At 32.4% G+C, this 27,853-nt stretch overlaps 3 protein-coding genes and 1 pseudogene across 4 annotated transcripts; 2 read left to right on the top strand and 2 right to left on the bottom strand.

The window, feature by feature from the left end:
* Nucleotides 1–100: 100 nt before the first annotated feature.
* On the bottom strand, nt 101–12,617 carry LOC148546965 (uncharacterized; annotated as a pseudogene).
* A 4,273-nt stretch (nt 12,618–16,890) lies between these two features.
* On the top strand, nt 16,891–20,278 carry LOC107613262 (uncharacterized). Of its 2 annotated transcripts, XM_088496560.1 has the most exons (6): nt 16,911–17,148; nt 17,317–18,444; nt 18,581–19,169; nt 19,258–19,477; nt 19,696–19,752; nt 19,853–20,278. In XM_088496560.1, exons 2-6 carry the CDS (start codon nt 17,460–17,462, stop codon nt 20,096–20,098), a joined length of 2,097 nt encoding a protein of 698 aa, XP_088352686.1. In that variant the 5' UTR covers nt 16,911–17,148; nt 17,317–17,459; the 3' UTR covers nt 20,099–20,278. The 2 variants fall into 2 exon arrangements, with proteins under 2 accessions (XP_016170672.1, XP_088352686.1); XM_016315186.3 differs by having other exon boundaries at nt 16,891–18,444.
* A 549-nt stretch (nt 20,279–20,827) lies between these two features.
* LOC148546964 (uncharacterized) lies at nt 20,828–21,393 on the top strand. Its single transcript, XM_088496824.1, has 2 exons — nt 20,828–20,936; nt 21,287–21,393. Exons 1-2 carry the CDS (start codon nt 20,828–20,830, stop codon nt 21,391–21,393), a joined length of 216 nt encoding a protein of 71 aa, XP_088352950.1.
* A 363-nt stretch (nt 21,394–21,756) lies between these two features.
* Nucleotides 21,757–23,548, bottom strand: LOC107613481 (F-box/kelch-repeat protein At1g80440). The gene has a single exon (XM_016315494.3). It carries the CDS (start codon nt 23,008–23,010, stop codon nt 21,934–21,936), a length of 1,077 nt encoding a protein of 358 aa, XP_016170980.1. The 5' UTR covers nt 23,011–23,548; the 3' UTR covers nt 21,757–21,933.
* Nucleotides 23,549–27,853: the final 4,305 nt, after the last annotated feature.

The following is a 27,853-nucleotide window of genomic DNA, read 5'->3' as shown; positions in this document are numbered from 1 at the left end:
AGCAGCGACAAAGTGGAGCTGGCAGGAATGGTTCAGCTCCAACGGCATCAACAACTCCAGTAGCAACCAAGGTTCACTCGAACGGCGACGCAACAGCCCTCTATTCACGGCGGTTCCTCTCACGCATCCTGTTTCTCTCTTCGAGCTCTCTTTTCTCTCTCAACAATGACGACAGCGACTTGGCATAGCGGCGGTTGAGGCTCAGTGGCAACGGAGACAAGGCACGGCGACTGTAGCAGTTCGACGATAGCGAGGCAGAACGACAACAGTCGTTCTTTCGCGTTTCCTCTCTCGCACTCGTCCCCTTTCTCAGACGCATCTCTCTCTGTTCTGGCCTCTGATGGCGACGTGACGGGACACGAAGGGCGAGCTCTAGGCCGGCGGTGACGAGGCATGGCTCTCTCTCCTCGCGTGGTGGCTCGGTGTGGACAGCTCTCTCCTTCCTCTCCCTTCTCTTCTCACGGTCTCCCCTCTTCTCTCTTTCTGTTTTCGTTCTTTCTTTTTCCTTCGAGTCTGTGTATGTGCTGTGAGAAAGTGGGTGTGAGGTGAGTGAGGGTGTGTGAGGCGGTGAGAGGTAAGTGAGGGTGGGGCTAGGGTTAGAGAAAGAAAAAAAATATCTAAGAGTGAGTTCCACCGTCTTATCTATTTGTTTATTTTTTCCTGTAATGGTAATTAGTGGCTAAGAGAAGGGGAGGTTGAATCTTAGCCCCTTTTTGCTGAGTGTTACTTTCTGCCATTTGAAATAGCTTCAGGAGATTTTTCTTCTTTTTGTCTCGTAACCAGTCAGGAGATGTTTTTTAATTTTATCTCCTATACAACAGAATTAGAAATAGAGTAGAAGAGAGAGAGAATCACACCAAGAAGTATCATGGTTCAGCTGCTAAGTGCAATGCAGTCTACATCCAGTCTCCATCACAATAATGATGGAATTTCATTATAATCATGCAGATTACAAACGCCAATTCTCCCTAGGAACTACCATTCCTATCCGGGACAAGTCCAGAATCTATCCCCAATCCTGAACTTGACTTGGTCACCTACCAAACTTTCAACTGCTAAGTGCTAAGTGCTAACCGAACTTGCAAAAAAATTTCCACAGAATTATGAAACACAACACAGATGTACAAAGGACCTCTAGGACATCTATGGCTTTTTCTTTAATTTTTGACACTCTGCCTTTTTTCTCTCACTGGCTTTTTCTTATAAACCTCACATTGTTTGCCTTTTTCACCATGAGACTCATACAGACAAAACTTAAAGAAAACACAAATAGAAAACATTGAAGGAAAAGAACTTCTATTAGCTTTGGGTAGTTATGAGAACTCTGTGCTTTCTCTCATTGTCTCAAGCCTTGGCCGTTCACCCTTATTATAGATTACAAGCCTCTCTACCCCATTTGATTATAGTTAGAAACTCTCAAAGGAATCAGGTACCATTTTAACAGACAACACTGTTTACAGACAGCTCATTGGCCTACTCCTTTACCTCACAAACACTAGACCCGATATCTCTTATGCTGGGGGACATTTGAGCCAATTTTTGGACTGTACAACCACTTCTCACCTACAGGCTGTTTTTTGCGTACTTCGATATTTAAAAGACTGACCTGCAACTAGTCTCTTCTTTTCCTCTACTTCTAATCTGCATCTCACTCGATTTGCCGACGCTGACTGGGCCACCTGTGCCGATACTCGTCGCTCTGTTTTCGGTTATTACTTCATGCTTGGAAACTCTCTCATTAGTTGGAAGAGTAAGAAGTAGACCACAGCTGCCAAGTCCTCTGAATATAGGTCTCTTGTTGTTGCCACTTGTGAAGCTAGTTGGTTATCTTTCTTAATGGATTTCATTGGTTTGTCGCTTCAAAAGTCTATCACTCTATTCTGTGACAACCAGTCAACCATTCACATTGCCAATAATCCCATCTTTCATGAAAGAACCAAACACATTGAAGTGGACTGCCACATTGTTCGTGAAAAGCATTTGTCTGGTCTCATTCATCTTATACCAGTTCGTTCCAAATATCAACTTGCTGATTTTTTTTATCAAAGCTCTGCCATCAGGTCCTTTTCTTGCTAATATTTTTAAGCTAGGATGGTTAGATTTACACAATTCTAACTTGTGGGAGGATGTTATCTAGATTATTTTATTTTATAATAATAGGCTTACCATTGTAATTATTTTTTAGTGAGAGTACATAAAGAGTACATAGTATATAAGATGTAATAACTCAACAAATATTTTCTAAGGGAATTTTTCATTCTATTCAACAATGAGAAGAACTTATTTTTCTCCCTCTCTTAATCACTTCTGGTTTATCAAACCATCAAGATCACAGTTTGAAGAGTTTAGGGCATGAGATTTTCTTCAGTAAACAAAAAATCAAGATGCAAGGCAAATTATACATTAATATCATACAAACATGACAGGAAAATATAATGACGGACAAAAAGTCTTCAGAAATTACAAGTTAAATGCAACGATTACTTGGACAAGATTATTTGTGTCTGCACCTTAGCTAGCGAGTTGAACCCCTTACTAATGGGATCGTACCAAACATTTTTTGGGAACAAACAGAGAGAAACTCACAGGGAATGTAACATATAATTGCGTTAAAATTATCTAGAGATGGAGGAGGACAATATTGATAGAAGCCATGCAGTTGGAACCTATTGAGTAAGTTGGGTGAAATTGAATTAATAATATGTAATTAAAGTTATATATTAAATAGTATTTTACTTTGTTAATTAGGTACTCTTTAAGTACTCTTGAAATATTCTGATGTACCTAAATTTTTAGATAGAGTATATTTATTAAAATAAGGGTGTATAATAATTTTGTATATATATGAATATTAATAACTAAGGAAATGAAACTTTTTATTTCTCAACTATTTTTTTCTCTCTTTTTTAGAACCTCCCTCTTATATAATGTTTGCTCCATTCTTTAACCACTCAACTCTACAAGTTTAGAACAAGTTAAGGGGCACAAATATAATAAACCAACATTTAACTATTTAAAATAAAAAAATAAAATCGTAACTAAATTAAATAATTATGAAGTACTAAATAGATAACGATCAACCAAATAATCTAATGTCATTTTATTTATTTTCAAAATCATTACACATAATTATGAAAATGGAGGCTAGACTCCTTAAACTTGATCATGGGCGCGGGAGAAGGAGCCGGAGTTCGTGTATGCGGACAACATATCCAGAAGCCACTGAGGTGGATTGGAGACAGAGCGGGAGATGGAAGAAGATAACATAGATAGAAGCCATGCAGTTGGAACCTGTTGAGTAAGTTGGGTGAGGTTGGATTGATGATATGTAATTAAAGTTATATATTAAATAGTATTTTACTTTATTAATTAGGTACTCTTTAGGTACTCTTGAAAGGTAACCACTAAATAAAGATCTTTATTTCATCTTTTGCTAAAGATGTTTTCATGTTGTGTTTTAATTAGTTTCTTTATAATTTATTCGGTATTTATCATCACATATTATTAAATTTTTTAAAATATTTTTTTTCAAAAACAATAAAAAGCATTTAATTTGGAATAAAACCAAAAAGGTAATAGAGTAACTATTAGATTTTTTTAAAAAAATTATTTATATAAAAAATATATCACATTCATCAATATATATATATATATATATAAAACAAGCTCAAGTCTCTTAAAATTTTTATAAATAAAAAAATAATTAATTTATATTCGTACAATATATAAAATAATTACTATATTATTATTAGATTATAGATTAAAATTCACTAATTTAAATTTTCTTTTCATTTTTAATATAAGCATTAGAAATAAATAAAATTTTTATAACTAAATGTAGTGTAACAAAATATATATAATATTAATTAATTCTTAAAAAATTTTAAAAAAATAATTTCTTTCATTTTAGTAAAATAATTATTTATTAAAGTAGACAAATTAATTATTTTCTTCTCATATACAGTTTTTTTAAGATATAAAAGTAATTAATTAGGACATTGGTTAAGATAATTAAAGTCACTATTTTATTAAATTTTTAATTTAAAGAGAAATCCTAGTTAATTTTGGTATAGAAATTTCGAATTTGAAAACATTGATAAAAATTATGTTGAATTTTGATTTATTTGATTCTCATTTAAATTAATCACTATATAAGTTAAAGTTCTATTTTGAAGTTATATTCGAGCTTCGATTTGATTTTTAAAGTTTCAATTTACTTAGTTTGATTTTTTAACTTAGGTATCCGTGACTCATATTAGGGTTTTAAATGTTTAGTTGAAAAAAAATTAAGGTAAAAAAAATTTCAATTGTCACATCAAATAGTCGCTAGAACGTATAATGTAGCAGTCGTTAGTCCATCTCAGCATGTCGTTAACGATTTTATGAGACAATGACAAAAATAAGATCAGGAACCAATGTGAGTCATAATTATTAAGTTGAGAGACTAAATTGAGTAAATCGAAATTTTTGAAATTAGATTGAAATACGAATATAATTTCAGAAACCAATAAGTATTATTTCTTTGTTGACAATTAAGTTGTTTTAATGATAATTAAGATCTAATAATGGTTTATAATATAAAAAAAAGCATTCTTTTTCAAGAATGAACTTGTAGTAGTAGTTAGGGGTGTTCATAGATTAGATCATATCTATAAATCCACAGTATTTATCCGTATCTGATCTGTAATTTGTGGATATGATCTGAACTGTAAGATGATCGAATTGGATCGAATTGGATCTACACTCTAATAAGACAGAAGTAAATATGTTTAAAAAAGTAAACAACAAAAATTATTGACTTTTTTTATAAAAATAAAATTTTTAATATTTTTTATTTTATGGATATATTTGATATCTGATCCAAACATAAAAAGTGCGAATATCGAATTGATCTAATGAGTTTAGTGCGGATTGGATCGAAATTTTAGCCATATCCAATCTGTGAACACCCCCTAACAATAATAACTAAAAAATTATAATGATTATATTTTTAACTAAGAAGAAGTGCCAAAAAAAAGTACTAAATACAAGAACATTTAATTAAATATTAAAAGAAAATTTTACTTTAAAGCAGTTGGACTTTTTTTGGTCATATATATATATATATATATATATATATATATATATATATATAATTGTTTTATATATCATATAAATATAAACATTTTTTCTGGGAGTCTAGGAAATGTTTTGTAAGCCTTTAACCTTGTTATCGATTTTTGTAGTGTTAGCCCTTATATTATCAATTTGATTCATATATAATTCAGATGATAAATTATTTGGTGACGTGCTTCTTTTTTTACTGTGACATACTTATTTATTTATTTATTTATTTATTATTATTATTATTATTATTATTATTATTATTATTATTATTATTATTATTATTATTTTGTACATTAAAAAATAACAGGCCAAATTATTGCCATAACATAATAGAAGTATGGAAGTTTATCATTCTTCTCTAATGGAGAAAACAAAATTCTTTTTAATAGTTTATTTACGTTTAGTAGAATAAAAATAAATTTTATTAGAAGAAATTTTAGTACAAGTTTAATATTTTTATTCATCATAAAATATTTATAAAATTACTCGTAGATAAATAAAAAAAAGAAAAAAAGCATGATTTTTAATTTTATTTTTAAATAAACTTTATTTTTAATTTTAAAATAAATTTTAATTTGATTTTTTAATAATATTAATTTTTTACCATATATAATTATTCAATTATTTTTTAATCATATATAAATAAATTACTCTTAATAAGACTTTTTTGTGTTATTCAATTATTTTTTTAAAAATAATTAATTATTAAAATAATTAAATTTTTCACAACAAAAATAATTGAAAAATTATGAACTAAAAAAATTAACCATCATGATAATTTTTTGTATTTTTATTTATATTTTAATTATAAACATAAATATAATTTGATTATATTATTTATGAAATGTGACTATAGATGTAGATAAAATTTAGTTATATTACTTATATATAGTTTCATTGTATTGTATTGCTTATAAAGTTAGATTATAATTATGATAATAGAATTGTTCTGGTATTTTTATATGTGTGACTAATTGATGGTGTTAAAACATTACTCTTAATTATAAATAAGGTTTATAATTTAAAAAATCAAAAGCTTAATTAAAAAGATACGAAAAAGATGATGTTAAAATTTTCTAACTCTTTAAAATAAAAATATTCAAAATTCAATTAAAAATTATTTAAAATATAAACTCAATAAAAATTTATATTCAATGTGTTTTGTATTAAATATATTTAATAACCTATTATATCATAGGGTAATGCTAGGTAGACAAAAAAAACAGCCAGAACTTGCCTTATTTAATATTAATTAATTGTCACAACAATTAATGAATGCTAAATAAGACAAGTTATTGGTTAAAATTAGCTTTTATAATGTTAATTTTCTAATAACACTTTATTAGAAAAAAATCATTTTTTCAGAATTTTTTAAAAACTAATTAATATTATATATATTTTGTTACACTATATGTTGTTATAAAAAAATTATTTATTTCTAATGCTTATATTAAAAATAAAAACAAAATTTAAATTAGTAAATTTTAATCTATAATATAATAATAATATAGTAATTTTTTTATATATTATACAAATATAAATTAATTATTTTTTTATTTGTAAAAATTTTAAGAGCTTGTGTTATATATATATTGATGAATGTGATATATTTTTTTATATAAATAATTTTAAAAAAATTTAATAGTTAATTTATTATCTTTTTTATTTTAGTCTAAATTAAATATTTTTTATTATTTTTGGAAAAAAAATCTTTTGAAGAATTTAATAACATGTGATGAGGAACACCGAATAAATTATACAGAAACCAATTAAAACACAACATAAAAATATCTTTAACAAAAGATGAAATAGACATCTTTATCCGAATGGTCAATACTCTGATATATATAGATGGTTAGATAGAATGTGTTTATTAAAATAAGAGTGTATAATACTTTGTATATACATGGATAATAATAATAATAATAAAGCCAATAAAATTTTTCATCCCTCAACTATTTTTTTACTCTTTTTTTCAAAACATTCCTCTTATATAATGGTTACTCCACTCTTTAACCACTCAACTCTACAAGTTTAGAACAAATAAGGGGCACAATTTCAATTGCGCCTTACCCAATGTTGCCTTTGGAGCTGGCTGAACTTAAAGTTCAATTGGAGGAGTTCATGAGTAAGAACTTCATTCGTCCCATCATTTCTTTGTAGAGAGCACCGGTGTTGTTGGTGAAAAAGAAAGATGAAAGTATGATTCTGTGCGTAGATTACAGGCATTTGATGAGTTGATTTATTTTTCTTATCCAAATATTTTGAAAAATATGTTTTCAAATGATTTTTTTAAAGTAAGAACTATACTGGCTCTAACATTGGACATTGTTAAAGAGGTCAACAACCATCTAATGACTATTATTTTTGGAGAAAAAAAATATTTTAGTTCAGATTCAATTTGTATGGATGAAGGAAATATGGAGAGTCAACTAGATCTCTATGGTCCTGAATTATTAAATAGCATAAATTATTTTGGTTTGCCTCCACTTAAATTAATACTCAAGATTGGTGTTCCAATTATGTAACCTGCATTTTGCAGGTTACTAATTTTAACAGATCCATATATGTAAAATACACCCCAAATCACAATATACTTGCATATCTTCATCATGACTTCCATTCTTAAATTAATTTCCGTCCAAACAATCCTTACATCTTTTTTTTAAAAAAAAATTTTCTTTAAAAAAGATATTTTTCATATAAAAACTAAACAAAGAATTATTTTTATCTTATTTTACACAAATATAATTAATAGATAAAATGATCCTTTTACATGAGATATCTAAATATAAAATCACTATTACTTTTATAAAAAAAAAATCGAGAATAGCGCCCAAACAAGTTATTTATCTCATGTTGGATTATACTTACCCAAACCAATTTTTACATATGACCAACTATATGTGGCACTTTCAAGAGTTAAGAGTAATAACGATTTAAAAATTTTATTCATGAATCACGCAGGAACGTTTGCAAATTCAAACATCAATATTATTTATGGAGAAGTCTTTAAAAAGATATGATTCTAATATAAATATTTTAATTTTATTTTAAAGAAGAGTGCTAGGGGCCAGTAACTTTTGTGATTTGTAGCTATCAAGTAGCCATTAATGATAATTTTAATGGTGTGAGATTGGTGTGAGATTTCATCCAATGGCTCATTTTTCTTTGCTGGTTATATGTTGGTCAGAATTTAATAAAGTTGCTGGTCCCTAAAATTTTTATATTTTAAATTGTGTATTAAAATTAATAAATAATTATTTCATTTTAAAAGAATATAAAATGTTGATTACTTACTATTCTCAAATTAAACTTTAATTTTGATAATAATTTTATAAATTTTTTGAGATAGTAATTATTTTCTTAAAATATTCAAAAGTATAAATATTTTTTCTATTTTTGTAAATTTTTTCGTGCAAAATATGGGTTCATATGAGATTTTATCTTTGTATATTAGATTATAAGTAGTAAAATTTTTAAAGATGATTTAAACTATATATTATATGTTGCTATGAATATTTACAAAATGTTAATGATATTTTATTTTTATATAATTAAAATAATATTTTTTTTATAAAACGTCAGTGACGTTTTGTTTTTTACTGATTAAAAAATATTTTTTTTAAAAAACATCACTGACATTTTAATATTTTATACTATCATTGTAACAATATAAAATATTAAAATAATCAAATATTATTATATTTCATTCTAAAATTATTTACATCTAAAAATTTTAACCGGTTCATACACTAGTTTTAATAATAAAAAGAACGCGGGAAAAAGTCAGAAGACAAAGTGAAGGCTTCCGATTGATCGAACGGCTTAGAAAATCACACGTGTATGACGCACGTGCATGTCACTTGCACTGAGACTGAGACTCTTGTTTCTCTTGCAATTATGAGTGTCTTCTCCCATCAATCATCATGCTTTCGTCCAGCTGAAAGTGATGCTCTTCTCTCTCTCTCCGAGATAAGTCTCAATGTAGTCCCTGAAGTTGCACTCGAGCCTCATAGTAGTCCCTGAACTTAAAAGTTCCTCAGAGTCATCCCCAAACTTGCACTTCGGGACTCAAAGTGGTCCTTCCGGCAATTTCAGCACACGTGGCGCAACCAGAAAGCTTAGCTGGCAGCGTTGGTGACACGTGGGACTCACAACGGCTAGCTGATGTGGCAGAGTAAACTCTTCCGACTCAATTTGGTCCCTCATGTGAAGTTAAAACCCTAATCCCCTCTTTTGAAGGCCACATTGTTCACTCTGCTGTCTCCTCGTCGGTGCTGTGTTCTTCTGTTCTCCCTCTCTGAAGCCCGAAGGTTATGGCTAGCACGAGCAATGCAGCTGGGAGCTCGAACAACCCACGATCGTTAGAAGCATCATGAGGAGAATGAACAGAAACAGAGAAGCTCATTTGCCAAAAATAAAAAAAAAATCATGGGAAGCCTGGTTTCTCTAAAAGAGGTAAGCCAAAAATGAAAAAAAATGTGGTTTCTCTATTTTTTTTTTATATTGTTGTTAATCTAATATTCACAAAAGTTCAGGCCGTTTTTTTCGATTGTAATTAGTGGGTATGAACGCCTCTGTTCTGTTCTCTGTGCTAGGGTTTGATCACTACTGGCTTTCGTAGTGGTTTGGCCAAGAAAATTGTAGAGTAGGAGTGTTTCTTATGTTTTGATGATATGAAAATATGTTCTTTATGTGTTAGGGTTTACTGCTCTTAGTGGAGGAGTTTCCAAACTGTTAATGTGTTTCAGAACAATGACTCTGATCAATGAATTTGTTAAACAAAGTTTGCATGATCACAGTAGAAGTAAAGATCTTTTGGGAGTTAAAATTTTTTGTAACTCTGATAATGGATTCTGAATTTGACTGATTTACCTAATTGCTTTTCTTTGTATTGGGTTGGTTTAGTTAAACTGAATGTAATATGTAATGCTGTTTAGTTAAACTCAGTGTGTGATCATAAAGGATTCTTGCATACATAAGTTAGAGTAATATAAAGTAAGTTTTGCAATTGCTAATGAAGATAACTTAGCTATTGGAATAGTCAAATTGTTTGATAAATTTGGTCTGGACTAGTGGATTAGTTGTGGAAAAAGGTATGTAAATTTGAATGGTTTGATCCACCAAGATTGAAGTTAGTGTCTAGAGAACTGCTATCCTTAGTTACACCAAAATAATGTTCTTGATTTCACACTTTCTTATGTTCACATGACACAAATCATTAGCAACATGATCAAAATAAAGGTGAAATATCATATAATTTAACAGTTAACAACTAACAAAGTTAGGCACTCTATTCAATACCCCGGTCCACAATAACCTTTTTTAATAAAAATTTTGAAAAAGAAAATCAAAAATAATAGAAGACTTAACTTATATTGTTAATTTGAATATAGTGACAATATAGCACAGTGAAATATTAGAGGGAGAAGGAGAAGTAGAAAAGCAAGGAAGTGGTTCTTTTGTTGCCAACTGTCAAGTAATGAAAAGGAGAGAGTGAGAGTGATGATGAAAATGGTAGAAGAAGATTAGGACTGAATCAATGCTATAATATGAAGAAGATAACAGATGCCATTTAATGAGCTTTCATTAACTACTATTTACCATTACTATTTCTAGATAGTTTTTCTTGTTTCATCTCCACCTTCAGTGTTGTATATTATTTTATTGTTTTTTAACCTCTCTAGTTAGTGATTACTTTAGCTCCAAATTTGGCAGATTTTCTTTATTTCTGTGTGCCTTTTTTTGTTGGTAGTAAGTTGTAGTTGTATATATATATTTTTCTCAGTTGCAAAAGAAAAAAAAAGGGTATTGGTCTTGGGTTTTGTGGGAAACTACACGGAGAGTGAAGTTTGGTGCCTGTCCTTGTGATTTATTTGCCAGTTTGATTTAAGGCACATATTGCTTATTATATATGGTGAATTAATCCTAGACTGATTATATGATGTTAATACACTGGGCTGCTGTCTATATATGCAGAATTAATCTTGAACTGATTATATGCTGCATAATATTCTGTCAATCTATTATTACTCATTTATCCTGTTCTACATAATATTCTGTAACAGTGCTGTGTAGAGACTAGTTTGATGTCACTTACATAAGTCTAGGGACTAGTTTGATGTCACTTGAACAAGTCTAGGGACTATTTTGATGTCACTTATATAACTGTAGGGACAGTTTTGCTGCCCGAAAATAACTATCTGACCCCTTCCTTGGTATCTAAAACAGGGCCTTATAAATACAGTTAAGGAGGTTTTTCCAGATGTCCATCACAGATTCTGTGTTTGGCATCTGTGGAAGAACTTCAATAAGCAATGGAAGGATCTCCAGCTTAGAGGGCTACTTTGGGATTGTGCAAGATGTACTAGCCAAGATGGCTTCCTTGATATCATCAAAAAGATTGAAAGGGTTAATAAGGAAGCCTGGGAGTATTTGAACAAGTGGCCCTATGCAAGGTGCAACACAGGAAACTGCTACAAGGCTTGCAAATTTCATGAAGTTTGTACCCAACCCTGGATTCAAGGCACCCAGACACAAAAATGAAGATTAGGATGATTATGTTTAGGAAAAGCAGGCTATTTTTTTGTATCTATTTTGTTGATGTTGTTTACAATGCCTAAAACATTGTCCCAGTGTTCGGGATTTTAGTATTTGAATTTTATCAAGTCAATATGTCAACAACTTTGATATACTTGGTGGTTTGGCTCTATAATGTCTTTTTTGAATCAAACATTACCAATATGAATTATGAATTATGACTTTATTGAATTGAGTTTTCTCAACTTTTTGTTTATATCTTATCCTCTGTTACAGACTTAAAAGTAGTTCAAATCCTGTCCATTTCTATTTCATTGAAAAGAAGTCCAGAAATAAAAGTATGCATATAATCAAATACTTTAATTTCCATTTCTTTCAAACAAAAGGATAGGAATAAGTACATGAACAAGGAATGCATATAACATGCATGTCATTTGTTTTTTGCTAGATACAGTTGACCCTGCTGTCTATCCAGCTTTAATACAAGAACACCAATTACAATCAGCAGCATGAACACAAACATCAAAATTTTCCCTATTTTTAGAACCCTAATTTCAGCTTCTAATTTACCAAATTTCTAAGCCATCTTCATCTTCCATTCTTCATCATCAACTGAATGTCTTGTTCTATCATCACATGGCATGGCATCTTCCAAAATTTTATCAACCCACATAAACAATCCACACCATTTCTTACCCACAGTCTGCATATCAAAGAAAATTCAATCAGCAAAATTTATATCCATAAATACAGCAATCAACAACAATAATACTTACATTGTAGTTCGGGCAACCCAGGAACGGTCTCCCTGGATTAGAATCCATCCCTGACCACCGCAGCACCGGTCTCGACCCGCAAGCACACCATTCTGGCAAACGAGCTTCTCTATTTCTGTTCATTCTCCTCATGATGCTTCCAAACGATTGTGGGTTGTTCGAGCTCCCAACTGCATTGCTCGTGCTAGCCATAACCTTCGTCTTCTTCTTGTTCTTCAAGAATCACTGTTCAAGCTGAACCACAGATCTTGAAAGCAATCCATGTAATATCTCTTCTCTTCTCTGCCATAGTGCTTTGTGTTCCTTTTCTTGCTTAAGTTGCTTTTTTTTTCAGCTTTCTACATTTCTTCAAACGGTAATCACTTCCTTTTTCAGTTAGGAACAGCTAACACTATTTTCGGTTCTTTCTCTTTCTCCTTCATTTATTTAGTAATCTCTTCTATTTGGATTTAGGAATCTTGAAATGCGCATTAAACTGCTCTCAACTATATTATTTGTTGTGCGTCTCATGTGTTGAATTCAGAGAACCTCTCGGGCTTGAAGAATCCAAAGAGGATTTTAGCTGAATTCGGTGAGGGTTGTGTAGTGATAGGAACAGGATTATAGTTGAGGGTAGTAAATGGAGGAAATGAACAATAGAGGGGAATTTGTAGCAAAGTCTTCATTAAGGTCAGCTGCGAGTCTTAAATCAACATTATCTGGAAGATCATCCCCGCGAAATTCCCCAATCTTTCGGCGGCTAAATTCCAGCCGGACACCAAGAAGGGATGGGAGGACTAGTGTAGGTGCTGCATTGTGGTTGCGGAGCAATCGCGTCCTCTTGTGGTTGCTTCTCATTACCCTCTGGGCTTACCTTGGATTTTTTGTTCAGTCCAGATGGGCTCACAGCAATAAGAAGGAGGAATTTTCAGGCTTTGGAGGCAGGTCACATGATATTGATTCAGATGCTGAGCAGAGTCAGCGTAGAGATTTGATTGCTACCGATAATTCCATATCTGCCATGAATGAGACATTTAGATATGAAGAATGGAATGATAAATCAGTAAATGTAGCTTTGGCCAAGAAAGAAGAGGGTCGTAAGACAAACTCGAAGAAGAAGAGCAAACGACCAGCATGATCTTCAAGAGGTAAAGCTCGAGGTAGGAGAAAAACGATCTTCAAGAGGTAAAGCTCGAGGTAGGAGAAAAACAAAATCAGAAGTTGAGAATAATTGGAAATATTGGGTTGGAACTTGATGAAAATGGAAAATGTTGGATGTGAGTATGTCTGTATTTTTTCTCTGGTTGTAAGGGTGACAGGGCATATATACCTTTTAATGGTGACAGAGCACAGATATCTTCTAACGGTGACAGGGTACAGACACCCTCTAATGGTGATAGGACACGGATTTTCTCTAATGATATTAAGGCGCAACAGAGAGACTATGCCTGTGTTAGCTACCGAACACGTCGGGTTGGGTTGATAACCGACAGATTAGACTCGTCAGCCACTAGGACAGACATGCATCATATGCATCTATATGTTTGTTTGGTGTGTATTGTTTAGAATGCTTAATTGATTGCATCACTATTTGCTACTTGTTTATCTGCTGTATATGCTTTCTACCTGTGATTTTCTTGTATGTAATAATTGTGTTTGTAATAACTATTTTTCGGTGGCGGTTAGGAGGTTCGGAAAAGTTGGATTGGGAAGTTTTAGATAGAGTGAAGACCCGTACCTAGTTGCCTATTTTATTTTATGGTTTAGTTATGTTTATAAGCTTTAATTATATGTCGGAAGTTCTAGGATTGCCTTTGACTTTCCCAAGACATTATATGTTAGATATGTGGGCACTGTTACCATGCTGAGAACCTCCGATTCTCACCCCATACGATATTTGTGGTTTTCAGATGCAGGACGTGAGGCTCATCGCTGAGGCATGCTGAAAGCTTCTGATTAGCGAAGATCCTTATCCTTTGGGGCTTTATTTTGGTTATATGTATTTATATAGATACTTATTATCTTCGCTTATTATATATGTGATGTATTAACTTCCTTTTAGTGGCTACTTTGAAGAAATAGGTTCTGTAATTATGTATGTATCTATATGTGCTCGGGCCGGTTTATCTTCACGAGCCGAGTCTTGAGTTTTGTTATATGTATTTTGGAACTCTTGGTATATAATCTTGTTAGCTTGCTCTATCCTGCTTCGTTTATCTTATCGCTTTGGGAGTGTTGCGCTTTTCAATTTAACGATTTTATTTTACCCTTTTCTTCAAAAGTTCCTAGTTAAATATCTTTTTTTACTATTACTATATATATATTTTTACTTTTAGAGGTCGTAGTATCTCACCACCTCAGTACTTAAGCATAAGTTCATACGCATAACATTCATAGTTAGGTAAGGTACACATAACAACCAAAATTTCATATTAATAACATCCATAATTTCATACTCATAACATTCATAATTTCATACTCATAATATCCATAATTAATACATTTTTATAATTAATATTACTAAATTTTAAACTATGTGTCTTGTTATATATTTCAAATTATCTTACATGTACACCAAAGAGTCATAATTTTAATATTTTTTATTTATTATTTATACATATGCTTATTTATTGATTTTAATATGATGAGTTAATAATTATTTTTAAAATTTTATTTCTTACTTTTTGTTTATATTTTATTTTTTATTTTTTATTTTATAATAGTCTATATGTAAAATATGAGTTGTATAATAGAAGTTGTTAAATTCTCTAATTTAATATCCATATTTTTATACGTATAATATTTATATTTTATATACATGATATCTATGATTTTAGGTGATTTTCGGGTAGATTTGGTAGAATCTTGTTCAGAGACGAAGAAAGGATAGCAGATGCTATCAATCATGACCTCAGTGCATTCTAAAGAGCATATCTTGAGCTACAGAGGTTCAATTGGCGCGGTCTCAACGGCGTTGAAAAGCTAACTTTCAGAACTTTCTAGCAATATATGATAGTCTATACTTATCTTCCAGACTCATGCCCAAAATGAGCGTTGAACGTCTACCTCTAGAGTTCAACGCCCAAGAAGAACCAGCCTCCAGCGTTGGACGCCCAAAACTGGTGTTCAACACCAGCTAGGGAGCAGAGGGCAGCGAGTTCATCCCCTAATGAGCGTTCAACGGCCATTTTCCAAGTTGGACGCCAAGCCTCGAATGAAGCACATGACCAAAGGATTTTAGCACTCTTTAGCTTACCTAATTTTATCTTTGTACTTTTTAAATTAAAATTAACATCTTTTATGGTTAGCATCTCCTATTTAAACAGGAAATCACTAAGGTTACGGGCACACACAGAACATTATTTTCAGATATTAGTTTTCTCTGTAAATTATGAGTAACTAAACCTTTTGGTTAAGGTTAGGAGCTCTGCTTATCTTTATGGATTAATATCATTACTATTCTATTTTAATATACGTTTAATTCAGTTCTAAGGTTTGTTTTCGTTCTTCATCCAAATGAGACTGGGTATGTCCCTTTCTCTACATAAGTTCCTGTGATACTGGGAAAAGGTCACTTGAGCTACAGCTTGAAAACATTCCTCCTAAATCAACAAGTTATCTGGCTAATTGGGATACGTGACATATAATCGGGTTAGTTATTGGTAATTGAGATTTTTGTGGCGCTAAACTAGTTTTTTGAACTTCACCTTCTGATCCGAAAGATCTGACCTTATCTGTGGCGTTTTGAGTAGGATTGGAGGAGATTAATTCACTGAACGGACAGATTTTAATCACTTACAGTTTGCCATAGAATGAATCATTCATTATTAAAATAATTGGTAAGAAATATTAATCCGGATGGGTAAATATCTCCGAGACCTTATCTATTCTCTCATTACTGTTTCTACACCAATTCTTTATTACTTTCTTTATTATTGTGTTTCATGCAAATTCAACAAACAACCACTCTTTTTCTATTTGCCTGACTAAGTCCAGCAAAATAGTTATTATTTGCTCAATCCAATAATTTTTGTGGGATCGACCCTCACTCACTTGAAGTATTACTTAGACGACTTAGTGCATTTGTCGAAGAAATTGTGTGAGTTAAATTTCGCACACTAAATTTTTAGTGCAGCCGAAAGTGTGACATTCTGATAATAAAAATATTACAAATTAATTTTTACAACTAAATTAATCTAATATAACTAGATTCTGTTATTAGATTTTATTAATATATATTTGTATATAAAATATTCTTAAATATTTAAAAACATGTCAAAAGTAATTAGACGTGAAAAGAAAGTGGTGTTATAAATAGAATTGGGAACCACTATTAATAAATCCTAATAGAAAATAGATACTGGTTTAAACAGAAGACAAAAGTCAGAGCTAGGGGACCCGGGGTCAAATCCAAAATCAAGGCTTCCAATTGATCGAACGGTTTAGAAAATCACACGTGTATGCCGCACGTGCATATCACTTGCATTGAGACTGAGACTCTTGTTTGTCTTGCAATTCTGGGAGTCTTCTCTCTAATCAATCATCGTGCTTTCGTCCCGCTGAAAATGATGCTCTTCTCTCTCTCTCCCTCTCTCTCAAGTTGAGAGTAATTGCAATCCAGAAGCGCAGATTCATTCACACTCTGTTGGTAATAATAAGTGTAAGCGATGAAGTAGCTTCGTGTTCTTCTTGTTCTTCAAGAATCACTTTTCAAGCTGAACCACAGATCTTGAAAGCAATCCATGTAATATCTCTTCTCTTCTCTGCCATAGCGCTTTGTGTTCCTTTTCTTGCTTAAGTAGCTTTTTTTCACCTTTCTACATTTCTTCAAACGGTAATCACTTCCTTTTTCAGCTAGGAACAGCTAACACTATTTTCGGTTCTTTCTCTTTCTCCTTCATTTATGATTTAGGAATCTTGAAATGCGCATTAAACTGCTCTCAACTATATTATTTGTTGTGCGTCTCATGTGTTGAAGAATCCAAAGAGGATTTTAGCTGAATTCGGGTGAGGGTTGTGTAGTGATAGGAACAGGATTATAGTTGAAGGTAGTAAATGGAGGAAATGAACAATAGAGGGGAATTTGTAGCAAAGTCTTCATTAAGGTCAGCTGCGAGTCTTAAATCAACATTATCTGGAAGATCATCCCCGCGAAATTCCCCAATCTTTCGGCGGCTAAATTCCAGCCGGACACCAAGAAGGGATGGGAGGACTAGTGTAGGTGCTGCATTGTGGTTGCGGAGCAATCGTGTGCTCTTGTGGTTGCTTCTCATTACCCTCTGGGCTTACCTTGGATTTTTTGTTCAGTCCAGATGGGCTCATAGCGATAAGAAGGAGGAATTTTCAGGCTTTGGAGGCAGGTCACATGATATTGATTCAGATGCTGAGCAGAGTCAGCGTAGAGATTTGATTGCTACAGATAATTCCATATCTGCTGTGAATGAGACATTTAGAAATGAAGAATGGAATGATAAATCAGTAAATGTAGCTTTGGCCAAGAAAGAAGAGGGTAGTGCTCCCTCTGGTCGTAAGACAAACTCGAAGAAGAAGAGCAAACGACCAGCACGATCTTCAAGAGGTAAAGCTCGAGGTAGGAGAAAAACAAAATCAGAAGTTGAGAATAAAGATGTAGAAGAGCAGGAAGCAGAAATTCCCAACACAAACAGTACATATGGATTGCTTGTTGGTCCATTTGGCTCAATAGAGGATAGGATCCTAGAATGGAGTCCTGAGAAGAGATCTGGGACATGTAACAGGAAGGGGGACTTTGCACGTCTTGTTTGGTCCAGAAGATTCATCTTGATATTCCATGAGCTTTCCATGACTGGAGCACCACTTTCAATGATGGAGTTGGCAACAGAACTTCTGAGCTGTGGAGCCACTGTTTCAGCAGTTGTGCTTAGCAAGAAGGGTGGTTTGATGCCAGAACTTACCAGAAGACGAATCAAGGTGCTTGAGGACAAAGCGGATTTCAGCTTTAAAACTGCAATGAAGGCTGATCTTGTCATTGCTGGATCAGCTGTGTGCGCATCATGGATTGGTACGAATGGATTATTGTGTGTGCATTATAATTTCTCATGTTTATGTTCATAATTCCTCACTTAGATTATAATTCTCCTCTTCTCCTCTTCTTTACAAACTTAATTGAAAACGTTTATCTTCATAATTGCTTCCAGAACAATATATTGAGCATTTTCCTGCCGGTGCAAGCCAAGTTGCCTGGTGGATTATGGAAAATCGACGAGAGTACTTTGATCGCTCAAAAGATGTCTTGAACAGAGTAAAGATGTTGGTTTTCCTTTCTGAATCACAATCTAAACAATGGCAAAAGTGGTGTGAAGAAGAAAGCATAAAGCTTAGATACCACCCTGAACTAGTTCCATTATCTGTTAATGATGAACTGGCATTTGTAGCTGGCCTTCCTTCTACACTGAACACTCCTTCATTCAGTACTGAGAAGATGACTGAAAAAAGGCAGCTTTTGCGAGATTTAGTCCGAAAAGAAATGGGCTTGACTGAAAATGATATGCTTGTGATATCTCTAAGTAGCATCAACCCTGGGAAGGGCCAACTATTACTTCTTGAATCAGCAATCTCTGTAATAGAGGAACCGAGACAATTGCCAGATGATAAGAAGATGAGAAAACTGAATATAAGAGAAGGCCTATCAACCCTGGCTCGAAGACGTCGTATCAGAAAAATGTTACCGCCGTTGAAGGATGGCGATGCGGTTCTGAAAGGTGCCTCCAAAAATTCTTTAAACAGGTTGCTGAATCTCAAAATAAAGTTCTACCACTTATGGCTGTGTATTTGTATTCATTTGTACTAATTATGTAAATCTTGACTTCCTCAGAAAACAGGTTTTGTCCAGCAACCAAGGAACAATGGAACAATCTCTCAAAGTTCTTATTGGTTCTGTTGGATCCAAGAGTAACAAGGCTGATTATGTTAAAGGTCTTTTAAATTTCTTACAACAGCATCCGAACTCCTCCAAATCAGTTTTATGGACTCCAGCCACAACACGTGTTGCTTCGCTTTACTCTGCTGCTGATGTTTATGTCATAAACGCTCAGGTAGTTATGTTTAAATTATTTAACTTATAAAAATAGGTAATGCTAAGTGCATTTTTGTGCCACTAGGTGTATTTTTGTGCAATTGTATAAATACACTTGATTATTGGCCTAAATACAAGAACTATCTCCCCAAGAATTCACCTTCTTGATGGAATTACAGAAATATCAAATATGCTTTGATGTGTGAAGCTGTGGCTAATTGCTAAACTTGTGTATAGGGCCTGGGAGAAACATTTGGACGGGTGACTATAGAAGCGATGGCGTTTGGGCTTCCGGTATGATTGCCACTTGCTTTTACCTGCTTTATCAAGATTAAAAAGCTTAGGTGCTTTAAAATCAGTGTGATAAACTGTTTTATTGACTTTTGTGGAGTAGGTTCTGGGAACAGATGCTGGGGGAACAAAGGAGATCGTCGAGAACAATGTTACAGGTCTTCTTCATCCCATTGGACACCAAGGGAATCAAGTCCTTGCACAGAATCTCCAGTTTTTACTCAAAAACCAGTTGGCAAGGAAGCAAATGGGGATAGAAGGAAGAAAGAAGGTGCAGAGCATGTATATGAAGCAGCACATGTATAAGAAATTTGTAGAGGTTATTGTGCGGTGCATGAGAAGCAAGTAAACAAAATAATAACTTCGTGGCTCTTGCATTACTCTTAAATTCTTTCATTGGATTCGCATTACATAATCCTCAGTCTTCTCTGTATGAAGTGCCATTCTCGTGCTCAATCTATGAGAAAACATTACCAGCTCCCAAATTTTCTTTTATTGGTAAATAAATGCTCTTATGCAATTCTGGAAATCAGAATTCACTGGTGTTTGACGTCTGAGTGTGATGTCTTCAAAAATTTTTAATGCAAATTAATACAGATTTTTTCATTGTCGTTTATCATTGGCAGCACCCTTTTGTCATTGGTTTGCCATTGGTCAAGCCGCACCCAGATAAATGATGTGTGATAAATACAAAAGAATATAATATTCCAATCCTTAGCCCTTTGGGACTTTGGGTTACTATAAACATAGTAGCAACTTTTAACATGAAGCGATTTATACTTTTAACTCTGTTTATACAAAAATTTAGTCACCGTGTGTGTTATTATTTCACATATTTTCAATGTGACACATAACATGATTATTATTAAACACGTAAATGGCATTCAATTCGTAAATTGCAAGTTCGGGGGTTGGCTGAAGCAGTGGCTTTAGCAAACCCAACATATGCTGTAGCCATATACAACATCATCCCTGGACTTGCTTTGCTCTTAGCCATTTCGTTTAGGTATCTCCATACTCACTACTCACTAGTTCCGTTCCGTTTATCATATCTATGATTCTCTACCGTTATGTACGTATGTATGTATCTTCACTTTTCAGATTGGAAAGTGGCAACCTGGGAACATCAGCAGGGAAAGCCAAGGTTCTTGGAACTTTGGATGGAATGATTCTTACCTTTTATAAGGGTTTTGACTTTTGACATTCACAATTGGTCAACCCATATTAACCTAACAAAAACTCACCACGTGGACTCACACCGTACTCAAAATTTGGGCTGTTTACTTGTTCTTTGCTATGCTCTCATATCTGGTTGATCATTGAAGTAATTTTTAATTATAAAATATTTCAACATCAAGAATTTAACGGCAAAAGATACAAATTAATGTAGTATCCACAAAAGATTAAATTAGTTCAACAAAACTACTTAAAATGAGTAATTCGTTGAATCTTTTGTCGAACTAATCTAATCTGTTACACTTTTTGGGTTAGTGCCTAAATTTTTAATTGTATTAGGGACTGGTGCCGTCTGGAGTAGCATGGATTACGATAACGTGGTGCGTACGTTTGAAAGGTCCACTCTATGCTTCCATTTTCAATCCCCTCCTACTTGTTCTCATGGCCGTAGCTGGCGCTCTCAATTAGAGTTGTGTAATAGGATCAGTTAACAAAAGGGTCTCTCCAAGTTGAACCATTGGAGATCATTGCTACAAATGATTACGACATTACAGATAACTTGGACAAAAAAGAGAACAACTTCCAATTTAGTAAGGAAACACGAACTCAAAACCAACTTGATGTACGCTTTTTTTCTTAATGCCTATCCATGTGCCACTGTTGAGTGAAGAAGAAAAGACGTGCAATACAAGTCATAAACGTTCGACTTTAACTTAGAATGTTTGTCACCATGTATTACGGTATTAGCAAAATAGCCGTAGTTTTCTTTTCTGTTGGTACATAACACTATTTCCAACTACATACAGCTAGCTTAGGTTTCTCTCTAGTTAGTTAAGAAGGGTAAAGTTTGTATTGCAAAACGAGCACTCTATATAGATATAAATACAGCTCTTTGTAAGCCAAACAAAAATTAACTGGAAAATGTCCATTGCCTTAAGCTAAGCAACCATAGGAAACAAAAATGTTGCTTCATATTTACATAGACAAAGTACATTATAATACAGTACCCTAAATTTCCAAAAGGCAACCAAATTGGACATGGCCAGTGTAGTTTTCTGGGCTCGATAATTTGGCCCAATTACTACTCTTCAAGTCCAACAAAAAACCCATATGTGGTTGTCCGAAACCACTTGATCCAATTAACAACAATGCTCCTTCCCGCGCTTCCATATACGAAACATTGCGTATTTCCTCCGGCACCTTTACCACCGTCTGCCACGTGTCACGCTTTAAGACCACCACCTCACCGTCTCGGCAAATGAACAACTCATCATCACCGCCATCGACGCAAGTCCTAGGACAGGTGCCAGCATCCAAGAACTCTTCTTCCACTGGGCTCCACTGACACGTGGCAGCATCAAACTCCTCTGAGCTCTTCTCAAAGCGGCCCTGCATTTCGGTGCAGTAGCCGCCAATTATGCAGAGGCGTCCTCCCCGAACGATGGCTTTGCACTCGTCACGCTCTCTAGACATATCAGGCAGAGCGGCCCATGCATCGCGTGCCACGTCATACGCCAACACGGATTTCAGTGCATTCTTCTCGTCGTCGTGGCCGCCAGCAACGTAGACCGTACGATCGTTATCCGATGCACACGCAAAGAACGTTCGGGGCCCACCGGGCATGTCGGCCCCACGTCGCCACGTGGCAGATAGAAAGTTATAGATAAAAACTGAATTGGAAGCTTTCCAAGACTCTGGGTCCCACCCGCCAATAACAACAAGGTCGTAGCCTACACCGGCTATACGACAGAACATGGGTAACCCGTTTGGTAATTCCGGTGCCGGTGGTAACTCGCTCCAGTTACCGGTTTTGGGTTCCAACACGCTGAGCTGGTAAACCGGGTTCGTTGCTGCCTTGACCAGCAAGCCGGTTCGACGTTTGTCGTCGGAGTCAACTCTGGATTGAACGGCGACGAGTATTTTCTGAGTTTGATTAGCGGCGGTCCTTCTACGGCGAAACTCCGGCGACTGGATCTCGGTATTCCAGGCTTTGGACACAGAGGAAACTGCTGGAAAGTTTTGATAAGAGATCCGAATCAAGCAATCTCGGGCTACGTCCTCAGGTAGAGCTGAAATAAGCTCCATGGTAGCAGAATACAAAACAAGTGTGGGGATCGGAATATAGAGAGAGAAGAAAAGAGAGTGGATTGAGGAGTAGAATTTAGAAATGAATATGTATATATATATTTTGAGGATAATGGGTAATGGTGTGTGGTGATGTGGGCATGATTGTGATTTTTATAAAGAGAGAGGGACGCACATGCTGCTTGCTTGGCGATAAGTTTCAATGAATAGCAACAAAAATAGAAAAAGGTGGGTCTTCTAGAAGCTTTTTGGCTACCGGCAAAGCAGAGTAGTACTAGCTAGTAGTTATGCCATATGTCGGTTTCTGCAACTAATTCATTGCCGTTGGTTTCTCTTCTCATTTTAAGCTCCATGGTTAGAACTCTAATGAATTAATAAAGGCATAAATAAATAATAATTGATGCTCGCTTGCTGATTGTTGAAGCGGTGAGGTGAGGTGATAGGATGTTGCCTTCTCTGTGGGCCTGCAGATTCCTTTGTTTGAGAGTATTCATTTTAGGGTATAAAATATTTGATATTAAATTAATTTTTTCCACCGTCTTCTTCCATACGGTAGCTACTAGCTTTCCCTTGTCTACAGTATTAATAGAAGGATTCTAGAAACACGAAACAATTTTGGTGTCAACGCTTCCTGGGCAAGCAAGGTATCATGAGATAATATCCCTCCTCCGTCATTTTAATTCGGGTTAAGTATTATTTTAGTAAATTAAATTATAATTTAATTTTTAATATTTTAAATATTTTTTAAAAATTTTAAATAAATTTTATATTGTTTTATGGTTATTTTTAACACAAATAATTAATAAAATAATTGACGTAAACGTTAATAATATTTTTATAAAATCATATTTTATTATATAAATTAAAAACATAATAAAAAAATTTTTGTAACGTTTTTTATGAATTTTTTTTGTAAAAAAAATTCAAATTCTATAAATTAATTATAAATGTTCCAAAATAAAAAAAATTTATGTAATGATTATTGGTAGATTAATTTCATTTATGTACTAAAATTATATATGATTAATTCTTTAATATATTAATTATTCGTATTAAATTTAATTATAAGATGAGAAAGTTTAGGGGGCTAACAATTTTTGTGTTTTATGGTCAGCACTTAACCATCAAAAGAAAAGTTAGTGATTTCTCACTATTAGATGTAATCTCACACCATTAAAAATATTATTGATAACCAATTGATGGTTATAAAATACAAAAATTGCTGGCCCCTAACACTCTCCTAAAATATTTAAAATATTAGACACTAAATTAAAATTTAATATATCCCTATGGTAACTAACTAACTGAGGAATGCTATGGGGTAAAAAATACACAGAGGGTCTAGAATCTAGTGACATGCGAAGATGCGTATGATAAGCTTAAAGCGATCGAAGTGGGGTCCACTTCCACCGGCACTCATTAACTGAAATAAACTGTGAAAAGAATTGAAGAAACCCAAAGTCCCCCCTACTCAAAATACGAGCAATTTAACTTTACATATTGTTTTCATATCAAAATATACTCTTTTTAAACATATAATCTAGAGTTACTTAAAAGATATTATTTATTTAGAGATGAGTCAGCTAGGTGTGGTGGCAAAGTCGTCGTAATAATAATTGAAGGGAGCAACTTGCATAGCCGCAAGTAAACGAGAGTAAACCGCAACTTGAAAACTCACAATTCACAAACAACTAGCTCGCCCCAAGAAGCCAGATAAGATTATGGCACTACTATGAGTATGAATTGGGCAAGTAGGCCTCCTTCATCATAACACATCAAGATAGATAACAACATAATAACAAAACTCCCTATTTAATAATTAAAACATGAAATTGAAAAAATAATTCCGGTTGAAATTTTCTGTTCTCAGATCTTCGGTGTATTTAGATCTTAATCATTCAAAGATATATATTAAATTATAAAAATTAATTATTAAATTAATATTTAAAGAGATATTAATTTGGTCACTGAATTTGCACGCAAGTCTTAATTTAGTTCTTAAAATTTCAATTATCTTTGTTTAGTCTCCAAAGTTTACGGCCGTGATTTATGTTAATCCCTGAATAATTTTTCATGCATAGATATTAATAGAATGTTGATTGAAACTTTTCTTTTCAAAACAAGTGATTGGATATAGTTTTTAGACTATTTAAACACTAAAACTAAAACGACGTCATTTTATAAATTTCAGCGTGATATCTAGTTTTATGTCCGCATTTCATTAATATTTATATATCGAAAATTATCCTACATATTAGTGTGAGTCAGGTTAGTAAAATTTAAAAACTAAATAAAGATAATCAAAATTTAAAAATTAAATTAAAATTTACGTGTAAATTATAAAACTAAATTAAACATTAATTTTATTTAAAATATATATTAAAATATAAAACATAGATTAAAACTATATAAATATATAGTAATTAATTTATTATGTATTTCAATTCTTTTATATTAAGAAGGTTGTTTTCTAATAAACTGACAAACAAGTGGCTGCTACCAAAGCATGGCCTTTTGTTTTCTATCTGACCCATTCAATCTTGTAAGAGATGGATGGGACTCCAAAGTCCAAACTAAAAGATCAGATGCAATTTCAAATGGGATCCATCGAGATCTAACTGATGAAGAGTTCCAATTACTCTTTTCCATGGGCGAGGCACCTCAATTAGAAATAGTTCAAGGAAAAGTTCAACTTGATCTGACTGGGGCATCATCGTTATAGCGTGTGGCCCCTACTTTAATTATTAAGTTGTGTATTTTCTTCTAATGCCAAACATAGTGAATAGTGTTGACCCCCTCACCCTTTATTATTACATTTAAGATAGATGTCATAAATCATGCTACTATGCTAGTGTGCCTTTTTTGTCCTCGTTTAATTATCAAGACTTTTCCTTCATTAGCCGTGTAATTATGGATAATAATATTAACATACTGTTAAAAAGCAAATCGATGCGTATAGATAAACTTGAAATCATATGCCTAAACAAGACAAAAAACAACCCTTTTTCTCTTTGAGTAAAGTATATTATTTTTAAGCGAACCATTCAAATAATTATTTAATTAACCTAAGTTAATTGTAAATGGTAAAAAGTAAAAACTCATATGCAATTTTTTTATGTAAAATAAATATTTAAAAATTATTAAATAATTTAATAAATTTAATTAAATTATTATCTAATAATTTTTAGTTATTAATTTTACATAAAAATAATTACACAATCTTTTTCATCTTTAATTTGTAAATAATCATCCTCGCTCGTCCATTAATAAGAATTATGAGTGTTTATGGATTCGATATTTCGATTTGTATATCTATAGTGTTTATCCGAATCTGATCCAAAATTGTGGATATAAAAGTAACCGATCCATACACTAATAGAATTGGATTGCGGAAGAGAAATTCTAAGAGATCAGTAGATTTTGTAATTTTTAATCATCAATTAGCTATCAATAATGTTTTTAATGGTATGAGATTGTATCTAATAGTGTAGATTCATTTAATTTCCTTTTGATGGTTAAGTAATGATTAGAATTTTACAAAAATGTTAGTCCCCTAACACTCCTCGACTTTATATATATATGTATCCGCATATCTACTGATCCATAAAAATAAATAAGTAAATATTTGTTTATATTTTATTTCAACTAATAATTATTATATATTATATTATTTTATGTTATTATTTAAAAAATATATTTAATATTATTTTAAAAATAAATATATTTAAAAGAATTACAAAAAAATTTATTGATATCTTTTAATAAAAATAAAATTTTAAACAAATATTTATATTTTATAGATATATTAATATCCAATTGGATCTGTAGATATACAAATCGAATTTAAATTTAAAAACTCCAAATATTATATCCGATTTAGTCCAATAATTTTAGTTTGAATATATAGGATCAAAATTTTGATTCTATCTAATCGACTAATCCGATCCAATTCAATCTGTATTCACTCTTAATAAAAATGAATTCAATAACCAGGATGAGGATGTGACGGTTGATGGATGCAGAGAAGGGATGGAAATATTGAAATTTGCATGCATAGACAAGGATAGCGAAGTCCACCACATATACACATCAAAATATCGATGTGATTTCAACTTTATCTTTAATTATTTTAACGTGTTTTATTTTGTATTGTTTTCTGAAATTTAGTATGTTTTTTAAAATAAAAATGTTAATTTTATATAAATTTAACAATAAAAAATTATTAAATAATTTAATAAATTTGATTAAATTATAATCTAATAATTTTCAACTATCAATTTTTATATATGAATTTTCACCATCTTTTAATTAAAATTATACTAAATAACTAATAATTTTTTTAAACAACATAAACAAACACCAATTAAACCAAATATACTATACTTTTAAATTATTTACTTACATTTTAATATTAAAATAATTATCCATACACCTAATAAAGTAAATATTTAATATATTCATTTATTTAATATTTTTATTGTTTACTTCTACTTTTTCTTCTAATTATTCCAATACTTTCATTTATTGGTGCAGTTGCTTTCGGGGCCATGGAAAAACCAAAAAATGTTCTGCATTATTGTATGTGTCCGTCTATATGAGTCATTAGCATGATAATTCTTCTAGAAACATTTTGCCATAATAATTGCTTTGAATAGTCAATATATACTAATTTATAATAATAATAATGAGTTCTGCTAAGAGACGTAAGGAATAATTTTATACGAAATATGTTTAATCGTGACAATCAAATGATCAATATATATTCTAGATGCACAGAAACTTTTTTTTTTTAATGAATTATATTTTATAAATAACATACTTTAATTTATACCGTTCATATGTT

Source organism: Arachis ipaensis, chromosome B8 (genome assembly GCF_059453495.1).
Source record: "Arachis ipaensis isolate K30076 ecotype BB chromosome B8, ASM5945349v1, whole genome shotgun sequence".
Classification (NCBI taxonomy): Eukaryota; Viridiplantae; Streptophyta; class Magnoliopsida; order Fabales; family Fabaceae; genus Arachis; species Arachis ipaensis.
This window is presented reverse-complemented; position numbering and strand designations above follow the sequence as displayed.

Excerpts from the sequence above, each read along its gene's own strand:
- LOC107613262 (XM_016315186.3), top strand. The coding sequence starts at position 17,460 with ATGGAGGAAATGAACAATAGAGGGGAATTTGTAGCAAAGTCTTCATTA. Across the intron at positions 19,170-19,257 it reads TCCAAAAATTCTTTAAACAG|AAAACAGGTTTTGTCCAGCA; the intron begins GTTGCTGAATCT and ends TGACTTCCTCAG. Across the intron at positions 19,753-19,852 it reads CGATGGCGTTTGGGCTTCCG|GTTCTGGGAACAGATGCTGG; the intron begins GTATGATTGCCA and ends TTTGTGGAGTAG.
- LOC148546964 (XM_088496824.1), top strand. The coding sequence starts at position 20,828 with ATGTATGTATCTTCACTTTTCAGATTGGAAAGTGGCAACCTGGGAACA. Across the intron at positions 20,937-21,286 it reads GATTCTTACCTTTTATAAGG|CATGGATTACGATAACGTGG; the intron begins GTTTTGACTTTT and ends CGTCTGGAGTAG.
- LOC107613481 (XM_016315494.3), bottom strand. The coding sequence starts at position 23,010 with ATGGAGCTTATTTCAGCTCTACCTGAGGACGTAGCCCGAGATTGCTTG.